Source organism: Gopherus evgoodei, chromosome 8, assembly GCF_007399415.2.
Source record: "Gopherus evgoodei ecotype Sinaloan lineage chromosome 8, rGopEvg1_v1.p, whole genome shotgun sequence".
NCBI classification, from domain to species: domain Eukaryota; kingdom Metazoa; phylum Chordata; order Testudines; family Testudinidae; genus Gopherus; species Gopherus evgoodei.
The window spans coordinates 55341376-55354880 of record NC_044329.1 but is presented as its reverse complement, the minus strand read 5'-3'; the positions used below and the strand labels follow the sequence as shown (position 1 = coordinate 55354880).

The window sequence follows — 13505 nt, the reverse complement described above, 5'->3', positions numbered from 1 at the left end:
GGAAATAACACATTTTTAGTATAATTTTAAAAGGAAGATTTTTAAAGTCCATTTTGAAAAGTTGACCATGACTCATTTTTAATCTTTCCAATTAAAAATTGTGACTTGTATTTTTGAAAAACAAAGCAACGATTTTTTCTATTTTTTGCCACAACACTCAGCCAGCTTTAACCAACATGCAAGGACACACTATAAGGTATTATTACAATTAAGGCAATTATAATGAGATTTAGCAGATTGTAACTGGGAGCCAAAGTGCAGCATCAGAGATAAGGTGGAATATGTTACCAAAAACAAATCCACGGGCACCTTCAGAATTATCAGCTATTTGTGTAATTACACTCCATTTTATAAAGAAACAGGAAATAAGAATTAATTTATAAATCAGTTTATTTACAGGTTTTATCCTCAAAGTACATTTCAGTTAACAAAGATATTTACATTGGTATACACAGGGACAACCCTGGTTATTTTACAGTTCATAATTACAAAAAACCCCACATCCTTAACTCTACTGTGCAAAGCTGCACTGGATGCGATTATTGGCTGAAAACTGGCATGGAAACCAGGTTAACGGGTTATTTACACAAACACAGTAAACAGGTTTATTTATTTTAATATCTGTACAATACAGTACACAGGGAGAGAGGGTCTCCCAAGGTGGCTTTGCAAATGTATATAAAAAGGCTCTGCAAAGTCAAGGAAAAAACCTATTAAATGCAGGTTAATTACAGTACTCCTTTTTCATCTGTATATATTTTTGCATTTTTAATTTTTATATTTCAAATATGTTCTGGATATTTTGCTTTTCTCCATTTTAGCTGATTTGTAAACACTTAAAAATTCCTACAATTTGAACTAAATACCTTGTAAGTTTCAACTGTTACTCTGCTGAATAGAATTTATTTTCCTAGTATTCTTAAGGTAGCAATGGGATCTGAAAGCCTGAACTACACTCAGTTCTTTGCAGAAGAGTTATTTAAATGCTCTCTAACGCTGTGCTACTGAAAATCTTTTGCACATACACAATTTATTCAAGTATTGCAAAAAGCTAAGGCCACTTTTTCAAGAAAGGAAAGTGAACAAGATAGATTTTTCAAACAGGCCACAAAACCTTATGAGCAACAAAACCATTTCTGAAAGGTAAAGTAGTAATAGCCCAGATCTGTAGCTCAGGCATTATCCTAGTCTGAGAGAAGTGGTCTCTCTCCATATTCATAAAAACCTAGGCTGTTCTACCTTGCATTAACAGACCTCCTCCTAGACTGAAAAGGGACATAGGTCTTCATATCGACTATATCCAGCACTTTCTGACTCTGTCATAGAGGAATCACCCTATTTTTGGGCTCAGAAAAATTTTGGAGTTTCCATGTTCCCTCAACCTTGGATTTTCCAACACTGTTGCACCAAGATAATACATCCATGACCCAGACAGAACATCCTGGGCTTGACATAAAAAGGGGGGCAAGGGAGAAGAGAAAATTCAGCTTCTCTTTATTCAACTCAAGATTTCCCCATACTGCTTCAACAATTGATCACAAAGTCTGACCTGAAAGGACCATCGCCAAGTGTCGATGATCATCAGTCCTAGCCTCCAGTGTACCTCAACAATTATCAAGTGTTGAGAGTGTAATTTAACAGCCATAGTTTTAGTCTAGGCTGCTCCCATTACAAATTGGTACCAAAAATAAATTGTGATCTCTCCAAAACCATTACTTTTACACAGTTTCTTTTTGCCCAAAGAGCTGGAAAGGTAGCAACTGTTTCTGCAGCTGATAACTAGATATTTGCTTACTCAAGCCAATAAGGGCACAAGTAATCTCCAATCTTCTTCCACATCTTGAAAGACTGCCAGTATAATACACTCTCTGCTGGTGCATGTACCACACATGCACAAACTCTACAGCCCAGCAGGAAGCCTCATAGATGCAGGCCATCTTACTATCTCAGCAATGGCCACCGTTCCTAGGGATGGAAACTAACTTATTTCTAGGAATCCCATGCCACAGACATACTCTGCAGGTTTCTCTCCTTCTGCTGGTACTCTGCCCTCTTCTATAACTATGTATAAAAATAACAATATTCTCTGTTGAAAAGAAGATAGGCCCAGAAAAAGGAAACAGACAGTGACCTGATTAGTAACACCATACTGGTTAAACAGCAGCTGTAGTTGGTTTTTGTCAAATGCTTAAGACAATGTTGAGGTTCAACATCAGAATGCTAATTTACAGACACAAGTGAATCACTCATGAAAAAGATGTATGCCACCCATGAAAATCATCTGACTTCTGGACAGCTAGAAAGAATGCTACCACATACAGATTGACACGTGTGCCCTATCTGAGGTGTTCCAAGACACTATTTGCTCCTGTTTGTTCTTTGCTCGATAAGCTCTCATGGATGTGGCTCACCATTAATAACTCACACATGAGGTGCTGGCACTACTACATCTGAGAATCTGATTGGATTGAAAAGCCAACATTTCTCAGTGCTGTCCCTGATTTAAAGAATTATCAGTTGTGTGTCATTGTGCAAAATGCAAATATTTCAATGATAGTTTCCCAAAAAGGAAAGATGGAAAGAGAGAGAAACATTAACGGAGCAGTAGCACACATATACACAATAGGAAATCCACGAAACAAAAACAGATGGAAGGAAAGGAGCAGAAATCTCCCCACATGCATATCATGCACTGGAGCATCTTTGGGTGCCTCCTAACATGCTTTTGCATGCACTTCAATACTCCAACATGCCTGGAGAACATGAATCTGCTTTGGGTCTCATCCCATGTTAGTGAACAGGACTTCCATTATTAAGGCATTAATACTCAATCCCAGATTGTCTGTGTTCATCCAAGAAACACAAAAAGGGAGGATAGACTAAGAAAGCACTCAAAGATGAAGGGCACAGCTCCAAAAATACAACAGGGTGGCTGCCTACTGCCTAATGCTCTGGAAAAAGAACATTCATGAGAAGGAAGGCAGGTAACGAGAGAGCAGGAAATATTTTCGCATCTTGTCTTCAGATTACTCCCTTAAACACGCCACAATCACTGAAATTTGTCCAGGTGATGCTCTTTTCATAGTCTTCCCCTTTCCTTCCCACATTTGACCACTGAAGTTTGTTTCTTTTTGACCCCCTCTGTCTCAAGAAACTGGATTTTTGTGCAAAGAATATGGACCCTAGAAGTTTCCAGGACAGATGCAATATTACATAGGTACCTTTCACAGGTTTTGTTGTTTCAAAACCTAAGACAGTGCAACCACTGCACTGGACACTTTCCTTAACTCCAATTTAATAAATTATCTTAAAATAAGTTAAAAATCCCACAACCACAGAACAAGTACACAGTCAAGCACTGGACATCACTTTCTTTGGTGAATACTCATTTCCCTAATTGTTCAAATATCAGAGAAGCAGTTTTATTAGGGTTGAGTGGTAGCAAGGGAGGAAGCCAAGCTATTGAAGGCCAAAGTTTTGTGAAGAAACATTTTCCACTCCTGCACGTCTACTGCCTGAGAGAATCCTGAGTATCCATTTATCTAAGAGCTGCTGGTAGTTCAGGAGATGAAGAAATGCTGCATGGTAGGAGTAAAGCTGACCAATGTCTAGTCTATTATGCCCAGTTTTTGGTGGCCTTTACTTTGCTCTTAACTCTTGACTGAAGCAAATTAGACAGAAAACAAGTAAGAATTCTTTAGATGAATGCAAAAAAGCAAGCTCATCCATGTTCCCCTTTGTTAGCCCATCGATCGTGTCTGGTACCACATCGCATGAAGAAAGACGGGAATGGACTTCAAGGGAATTAAATGGACTCTTGAGTGGAAAAATTGATGTATATTGTTAGGACTGCAGATATAAAGTGGTTAACAATGTAACACTATTAATTGCTGTAATGTCCATTTATGGCTAAAAACTGACAAGCAGTTATTAAAATCACCCAATACACCTTTCTAAAGATCATTTCAGTTTAGATTGCTGACAGTAATTTTGGGCCAAGTGACCAGTACCTCAGCCCAACCACATCCAACCACTTTCAGAGTACAATCTGAAGTTCACAGTCCCAGTCTGAGACAACGGAGAGATGCTGACATATAATCTCTGTGCTGAATTAGCAAAAGGATGGTGTGAACACACCACAAGCCAGCATCAAGTGAAAGACCATGCTTGTTTACAACAACAAATCCAGTGTAAGGTTTCTAAAGGCAGCGGGATGTAATACTATGTTCCATTATCACATCTGAACTGCCTTTAAAACCATGTATTTACGGCCAGCAGCAATATTGCTATGGTGGAGATGTAATATATGTCAGGAGTCAGAAAGCCCATGACAAGAAGTTTCGCAGTTTCTGGTTTATTATCATGGATGTCACAAAAGCAGTAGTCTCCCTTGTTTTTCATTTATCTGGTTCAGAACATTAATAGTGTCTCTGATTAAGGCCTCGAAGATCCCATCTGCCAACTGCATCTTCACACAGAGCTCATCCTCATCATAATTCACCCACTGAGCTTCTTCCTCATGGAGTTCCTGCACCTTGGATTTTAGAGGAAAAAAATGTATTAACACTCCACTGTTTCTTGGATTATTATTTTTCAGGCCTTCTAGGACAAGTACAAAACAAGCACAGAAAAAGTAGAATAAGAAATAACTGGCAATGACAGAATTGTTTTATATATATAAGTTGTTCCACAACAATTCTTAGTGCAGTAAAATGAAGAGTTATATTATACAGCTGATCTCTTAACCAGATACATTACTTTTACCAGAATATTTTTATTTTTTAATTTTTCCCCTTTGGCTTACTGTTCATTTTAAAGAAATCCATTCTATTTTTATATAAGTTTTGTGCTTGAAAAACACTACTGATGTGTCATCATTCCTGATCAATAGTGTGAATTCAAATTGAAATATAGCATATTTTATGCTTCACTGCTCTTGAAAGCATTAGTACTAACTGAATTATGCTACGTACAGCTAAATAATTTCTAACAATTTTATGATTTTTCTTTTTCTTGTCCATGAGCAGATCCTGCAATTCTTAATTGTTATTCATAATTACCCCAGATGACGGGCTCCGTTCAAGAACACAGACAGAAATCATCAGCAAATAATGCATAGTCCAAAGGCTATAGTCAAACTGCATGTTACAAATATTACAATTGGAAATTAGACCTTTTGAGCATTTATGCTAAAATTTTGCTTCCATATGTATTCACATTAGTAAACCTTGAGTGCTTCAACTTGTTCAGAAAGAACATGAAATCAAATAAAACATTCTTTTGACTGCTAGGGAGTATCTCTTGAAAACTCTTCCACTATTTGCTCAGCTTCAGTGCTAACCCACACTGAGCCATGAACCTTATATTTGGCACAAGAGTATCTGTTCATCTTAATTAAAATATATTTATATTATATAATCAGAAAAGGAAAAGAAGGAAACTCATTGTGGATAAAAGCTATCCCAAAATACATATGGACAACTAGTAAGATGATCAGGCAGACATTACTTTGGAATATATGGTCAAAACAAGGCTGAAAAACTTTGCTTGTGATAATTGTATTAGTTATGATATCAACATCTTTGGTATTTTACTCTATTTATATAATAAGGGAGCAGGGAAAGAGGGAGAACTGAAATAAACTCAGTACCCTCTTCCTCTTTGTTTAGTCCTTTGAGTTGTCTACACAAGGGGACTTCATCTGTTGAGAGTGTGAAAGGGGGCAATCTACTGTACAAGAATTCTTTGCAATTTAATAATCCAAAAGTAATGTGAAGCCCCAACAGGCTGCAATGGAGACCATAGAGGAAAAGAACTTCCAAGGTTCTAACTATGTTTACAAGCCCTCAGTTATGCACGTGGTTTCAGTTTGACAGCTCCTTTTATACTTATTGAAGAGTTTGGAAAAAAATGCACCTTACCAAACAAGCGTGAAAGGGCAATTTTTAGGTGTCCCACACTTTCATTAGTGCTCTGCACACTTTCATAGATCCACCCTAGTGTAGTTAAAGAACCTGTCATTCATACTTGTATAAGACAAAGGAAAATCACTCCCTAATAATTCCTTTTTGTCATAGCAGTATGGGGGGGGGAAAAGAGGGCTAACGGGAACCAACAGTTAAGGACAATGTGCTATGGCTTTGACTACAAGGAAACAAGGTGGCAAAGACTCTGTCAACCAAGCCCTGTATATCAGAAATCAGTTCTTTCACCTCCCCACAGGAGAGGCTCTGAGAGGACAGTGTGACACTTTGTACCTCAGGAAAACACCCTGCACCTCCATGTTCATCCTTATAATATGATTGTGTGGTATCCAATGCAAAGTTTGTCATGTCAGGTGTCTTTGGAAGTCTCGTGATGCACTGAGCATTGTTGTTATACTAATAGTAATGTTACAGGTTGTAAATTCATGTATATAGTTATGAAACTGAAAATGTGTCCTCTTGGCTTAAAACAAGCCCAGGCAAAAACTCTCCAGGAGCAGAGGGCCAGGCAAAACTCTCCAGGAGAAGAGGGGCAGTTCACATCTCATCAGGGCATGTATGGGACAAACCCAGCCCAGCCTCACAGGAACAAAGGTCACTGGCCTAGGCAGCCACAAAGGATCTGTTGGTCTCTTGAGTGAGTCACCTCCCTTCCCTTGGTCAGTTTGGGACTCTGATGAGATAATGCTCACCTGAGTTGAGGGGGGGGGGGGAGCCAAGAGGGAAGACAGAACATGATAAAAGGGAGAAACGTTTGCCATAGTGGCTCTCTCTTCCACCTCCATCTACAGACCACCACCACCAAGCAACTTGAGCACTGATCAAAGGGGAGAGCCTGGCTGAAGGGAAACCAGCCAGTTTATGGTGAGAAGTATCTACGTTTGTAAAGGCATTGAAAGTGTTAAGATCAGCTTAGCATGTGTTTTGCTTTTATTTCATTTGACCAAATCTGACTTATAATCACTTTAACTACAAAGATAGATTTTATAAATTTGTTCGTTTACTCTACCTGAGGCAGTGTGTTTGGTTTGAAGTGTGTCAGAGACTCCCCTTGGGATAACAAGCCTGGTATGTATCAATTTGTTTGTTAAACTGACAAACTCATATAAGCTTGCAGTGTCCAGCGGGAATAACTGGACACTGAAAGACAGAGGTTCCTAGGGTTGTGTCTGGGACCAGAGATATTGGCTAGTGTCATTCGGTTGCACAATCCAAGCAGCTTACATGCCAAAGGCTGTGCATGAACAGCCCAGGAGTGGGAGTTCTCACAGCAGAGCAGGGTAAGGCTGGCTCCCAGAGTGGAGGACTGGAGTGACCTAGCAGATCACTGGTCCAGATAACACCAGGGGAGCGTCACAGACAGTTAAAGAAATTAGAAAAAGGTACAAGAATATAGGGTGGCACCTCTCCTCAGAGGAAAGGAGGGTGGGATGAAGGATGACAGGGGAGAAGACTAAGAAAAGGAATTACAGAGACTAAATTTCTTTTGTTCTACACGACTCTTCTCCTATCCTTCCAATGGATTCAGTCAAAGACATACACTGCATGCACCAAGTGGTGCTCTGAGGAGGGTCTACCTTATCATGCTGTTTGCAGAGCTCTACAACTGAAGGAACACTCAGGTGCAGGCAGTCTAGGTGATAGTGCTTTATGAACACGGGGTGGAGAGTGCCATGTGGCTTTACATTTTTTCAAAGAGGCCTCAATCCATGAAGCTACTGTGAGACCTTTAGTAGGTGATGACTGACCAAAGTGGTACACTAGCACTTGGCTGGCTAATAAGCAAATGATACTGGTCATTACCTATTTGGTGGTTAAAGTGAGTTTTTACACCCTTACAGCAGTCTTAAAAGCACACAAAATTGTTAAAACTTTCTGAACTCTCATGAAAGAATTCAGTAGAACTTCACACCGCTGACAACAGGACTGAAGTTTCCCACCTTGGAGAGCAGCAGGGCTTGGCTAAAGTTGTGAACAGGACAGGTTAACTGAAGCAGAATTCATGTCCCCGCTCAAGGATGAATTCTGGCAGGAGAACGAATACAATCTTACCTGGAAAAAACTGAAGGAGGTGTGCACAGATGTGTAGGAGAGAGAGAAAATGAGGGAGCTTAAAATTCTCCCATCCGTCTGACAAAGTATTATGACAATTAAAAGTAGCACTTTAAAAGGGTAGCTTGGGCAGCATCTGCGGAAGGAGACTTCCTCCTGGGATTCAAATGCAAATATATGAGTACCTGCAAAATGAAGGACAGGTCCCACTGAGGAGTTACTGGATGATGCAGGGGTCTCCAACAAAACTGAATAAAAATCATCTGGGAACTAGTGTCCCTGCTCCTGAAAGAACTCCAGTAAGAGAGAGGACAGAAGAGCAGACGCTTAGGTTATAGACACTGAGCTCTTTTTGAAACCCTACAAAGATGGCAATAATATGTCTTGCGCAGGCATTGATATTCTTCTTGTTGCCCCACTGAACAAAAAAACAGTTCCAAATTCATGCATATTTCACAGGAGCAGGCTCTCTGTTGCTAGCTAGAAAGACTAATTTCAGAACAGATTTCCTCTTCTAGGAAGAAGCTTTGCTTTATTTCCAATCTCTCCAAATCACACTGAACAAGAAAGATTGTGGGCCTTGGATCAACAGGTCCAGAAGGTCAAGCAATGGCCAATGACAGGCTCATCAGCTCAAAAAACTAAGGGCATGGGCCTTCAAGAGGCTTGACAGCATTACCTCTGCTTTGCCCTACTTCACCTTTCTCAAAAAACTCTGAAAAGGGATAGAGGAAGAAAACAGTGGTATAGCTCCTTGTCCTAGTCCCATACAGGTGGGCAGGTGACCAAAGCCCACAGGTAAGTAAAAAACATGGAGACCTGGGAGAAGCGTTGAAATTTGGGGGGAGCATAGGCTGTTATAGTAGGGATAAGAGAGAGACAAGACAGAACTGAAGGTGGGGGGAACCAAATCAGTATCTTAGATTACTGTATACTAATGTGAGAAGTATGGGGAATAAGCAAGAAAAACTTGAAATGCTAGTAAATAAACAACTATGACATAGTTGGCATCACAGAGACTTGGTGGGACAATACATATGACTGGAATATTAGTATAGAAGGGTCTTGCTTGCTCAGGAAGGACAGGCAGGGAAAAAAGGGATCTGTTGTCTTATATATTAAAAATATATATAATTGGACTAAGGGTTGAGATGGAAATAGGAAACAGACTTGTTGAAAGTCTCTGGGTAAGGATAAAAGGGGTAAAACACAGGGTGATGTTGTGGTAGGGGTCTACTACAGACCACCTTAACAGGAAGGAGAGGTGGATGAGGCTTTTTTTAAACAACTATCATCCAAAACACAGGACTTGGTGGTGATAGAGGACTTCAACTACTCAGACATCTGTTGGGCAAATAACATAGCAGGGCACAGATTATCCAACAAGTTCTTAGAATGTATTGGAGACAACTTTTTATTTCAGAAGCTGGAGAAAGCTAGTAGAGGAGAGGCTGTTCTAGATTCAATTCTGACAAATGGTTGAGAATTTGAAAATGGAAGGCAGCTTGAGTGAAAGTGATCATGAAATGGTAGAGTTCACAATCCCAAAGAATGGCAGGAGGGAGAACAGCAAAATAAAGACAATGGATTTCAATAAGGTAGACTTTAGCAAACTTAGGGAGTTGGTAGGTATTATCCATTGGGAAGCAAGTCTAAAGGGAAAAACAATTGAAGATAGTTGACAGTTTTTCAAAGAGACATAATAAGGGCACAAGAGAAAACTATCCCACTGCATAGGAAAGATAGGAAGTATGGTAAGAGACCACCCTAGCTTAATCTGGAAATTGTCAATGATCTAAAAAAGAAAAAAAATAAAGTCCTATAAAAAGTGGAAACTAGGTCAAATTACAAAGGATGAATATAAACAACACAAGTATGTAGGAACAAAATTAGAAAGACCAAGGCACAAAATGAATTCAAACTAGCTAGAAATTGGATGTTTAACATAGTGAATACCAGTGAAAATGAGGTAGGATCAGAGGCTAAAATAGGAAAAGAACAAGTTAAAAATTACTTAGACAAGTTAGATGTCTTCAAGTCACCAGAGTCTGATGAAATGCATCCTAGAATACTCAAGGTGCTGACTGAGGAGATATCTGAGCCATTAGTGATTATCTTTGAAAAGTCATGGAAGACAGAAGAGATTCCAGAAGACTGGAAAAGGGAAAATATAGTGCCATTCTATAAAAAGGGAAATAAGGACAACCCGGGGAATTACAGACCAGTCAGCTTAACTTCTGTATGCGGAAAGGTAATTGAGCAAATAATTAAGCAACCAATTTGCAAACATCTAGAAGATAATAAGGTGATAAATAACAGTCAGCATTGATTTGTCAAGAACAAATTGTGTCAAACCAACCTGATAGCTTATTCTGACACGATAACAAGCATTGTGGATAAGGGGGAAACGGTAAACGTGGTATATCTTGACTTTAGTTGAGCTTCTGAAACTGTCTCACATGATCTTAGAAACAAACTAGGAAAATGCAACCTACATGGAGCTACTATAACATGAGTGCAAAACTGGTTGAAAAACCATTCCCAGAGAGTGATTCACAGTCATGCTGGAAGCACATAATGAATGGGGTCCTGCAGGGATCAGTTCTAGGTCCAGTTCTGTTCAACATCTTCATCAATGATTTAGATAATGGCATAGAGAGTGCACTCATGAAGTTTGCAGACGATACCAAGCTGGGAGGGGTTGCAAGGATTAAAATTCAAAATGATCTGGACAAACTGGAGAAATGGTTTGAAGTAAGTGGGATGAAATTCAATAAGGACAAATGCAAAGTACTCCATTTAGGAAGGAACAATCAGTTGCACATATGTAAAATGGGAAATGACTGCCTAGGAAGGAGTACTGTGAAAAGGGATCTGGGGATCATAGTGGATCACAAGCTAAATATGATACAACAATATAACAATGTTGACAAAAGAAAAAGAAAAAAACCCATCATCATCATTCTGGGATGTATAAATAGGAGTGTTGCAAGCAAGACATGAGTAGTAATTCTTCCACTCCACTCTGCGCTGATTAAGCCTCGACTGGAGTATTGTGTCCAGTTCTGGGCACCACATTTCAGGAAAGATGTGGACAAACTGGAGAAAGTCCAGAGAAGAGCAACACAAATGATTAAAGGTCTAGAAAACATGACCTACGAGGGAAGATTGAAAAAGTTGGGTCTGTTTAGTCTGGAGAAGACAGAGGGGACATAACAGTGTTCAAGTACAGAAAAGATTGTTCTTCTTAACCTTCGAGGAAAGGACAAGATGTGATGGGCTTAAATTGCAGCAAGGGAGGTTTCGGTTGGACATTAGGAAAAACTTCCTAGCTGTCAGGGTGGTTAAGCACTGGAATAAATTGCCTAGGGAGGCTGTGGAAACTCCAGGTTAGACAAATCTGTCAGGAATGCTCTAGATAATACTTAGTCCTGCTACGAGTGCAGGGGATTGGACTAGATGACATCTCGAGGTCCCTTCCAGTCCTATGATTCTATGATAAATATGCTTGTGGACAAGGCTTTAGGCCTAACCGCCCAAGTGAAAAAGCAGGGTACTCTGGCTGTTGTTGCAGAGGCAAGCCAATCTACCATCTGTGCCTGAACATAATAAAAAAAGCATCAAGATCTTTAGAAGAGGAGGGACCTTCTTGAAGACTGAAGGGGAAATTTTCAAAGGTGCAAAGGGCAGGTCGGTACCAAATTTGCAGTGAAAGCCAATTGGGAATTGGACACCTGTGACATTTTGGGGTTCAACCCAGACCAGTAAGGGGTTCGTCACTGCCTGCCCTGAAACTTGGAGTGCCTTAAATGCAATGCTGATGTGGCTAACAGCCTTGACACCAACAGCCAGCATACAAACATGCAGATCACACCCTGGTTTCTACCACCCAGTTACTTTTTTTAGGGTGACCCCAATACTCTCACAGACCCAAATTTTCCCCCAAAAACTGTCTGCTCTGCAGCGTCCAGCCCTCACCTTGATCATTTACAGAAGTGATCCATTTCACTGGTCCCTTAAAGAGAAAATACCTAGCAACTTATTACATTAACTGTGTTAAGGAACACTATTTTAATCAAAGCAATGAATAGTTTATAGTAAAAATTAAACAACTTTGTTAAACAAGAAGTCACAGCTTTAAGTGATACCAAGTATAAGGAATAAAGGTAGAAAAAGTCACAAGCAAACAAAAGTAAAAATACGCTTCTAAAACTAAACCTGATTGTACAAGAGACTCTAGTTTGTTAAAAGATGTATTTCGCAGGAAGTCTCTTTTTCCAGCATGGCTGACCAGACTGTGGTCAGCCGCTTCACAGAGCTCAAACTGCTCAGTTCCTTTATGTCTCCTTAGGTGAAGGATGCTTTTGAGCCCTGCAAAATGAAAACTTTCAAAATTTTTGCAAAATCCCCTTTCCTCCCCATTTTTGACCAGCTCCAATATTAATGGAAACCTGATTGATGGGAGAGTTCTTGGAATGCTGTGCTGCTTTGTGTGTTACTGACACTCCGCCACAAGGTTGTCTCTGCTGAAGGTAGGGGAATCCTCAGTAGAGGTTGTCTCTGCTGATCATCCTTCCCCCTCGGTTTTTCTGCTCTCTTTTTGAGGTCTATTTTGTGCCCCGTTCTGTGTAGAGTCATGAAGTTTAGGCCAGAAGGAACCACCAGGTCTCTAGTTTGATCTCCTGTATATCATAAGCCACCAACATCACCCAGCATTAAACCCAACAACTGTACTTGTCCTTTTCTTCAGTTCTGGGCTTAGAAATGAGGAAAAGGGGAAAGACAAAGCTGGGCAAGAGGAAATAGGAACAAAAGGAAAAACAAAAGTAAAGAGAAATCTCTAAAATGGGGCCTTACATGCAGGGCTTGCCTGACAGAATTATTGCCTACCAGGAAGCAAAGAGGTAAAGTCACAACACTATAAGTACTTGACTGTCATTATTGGTAGGCTGGGAGAAGAGGAACGTACAACAATTTTCCTTGCCTATATCACAAAGACATTATACTGGTGGTTTCCAAATTGTGGTTCCCAGCATGCTGGATAGTCACATGGTGCTAGCTCTCCTTGTTTCCAGCTGCTACATTATATTTAATACAGCCAAAAGTATATACTTTACTAAGAATACTTTTCCAAATAAGCAATTGCTGTAATTGTCACAGGATGTTACACAATTATGAATGGGAAGGAAAGAAGCCTGCAAGAGACTCTACTAACGTCTCATTTCAGACAATGAAAGTTTTAGAATCTCTGCCTCACATTATTAAAAATGAAAATAATTATAACTTAATTTTCACTATATTTATTTTCTGTGCTTCAATAGTCCTTTACAAGGAGAAAATCAAATCTGGACAATAAATCAGCCGTTATAAACAGACTAGCTACAGTTTAACTTCTAGATTCTATTTTAGTATGATGACAGTGTAACACTGGCAGACCAGGTGCCAGCTGATGCTGAAGCCACAGGTCAA

The 13505-nt window shown here is 39.7% G+C and overlaps 1 protein-coding gene across 8 annotated transcripts in view; it reads right to left on the bottom strand.

The window, feature by feature from the left end:
• Positions 1-372: 372 nt before the first annotated feature.
• Positions 373-13505, bottom strand: part of CEP350 (centrosomal protein 350) — a 172147-nt gene continuing 159014 nt past the window's right edge. For all 8 annotated transcript variants that reach the window (XM_030572799.1, XM_030572802.1, XM_030572804.1 and 5 more), the window contains one exon: positions 373-4534. In XM_030572799.1, coding sequence (XP_030428659.1) covers positions 4370-4534 — 165 coding nt within the window. In that variant the 3' untranslated portion in view covers positions 373-4369. The remainder of the gene's footprint in view (positions 4535-13505) is intronic.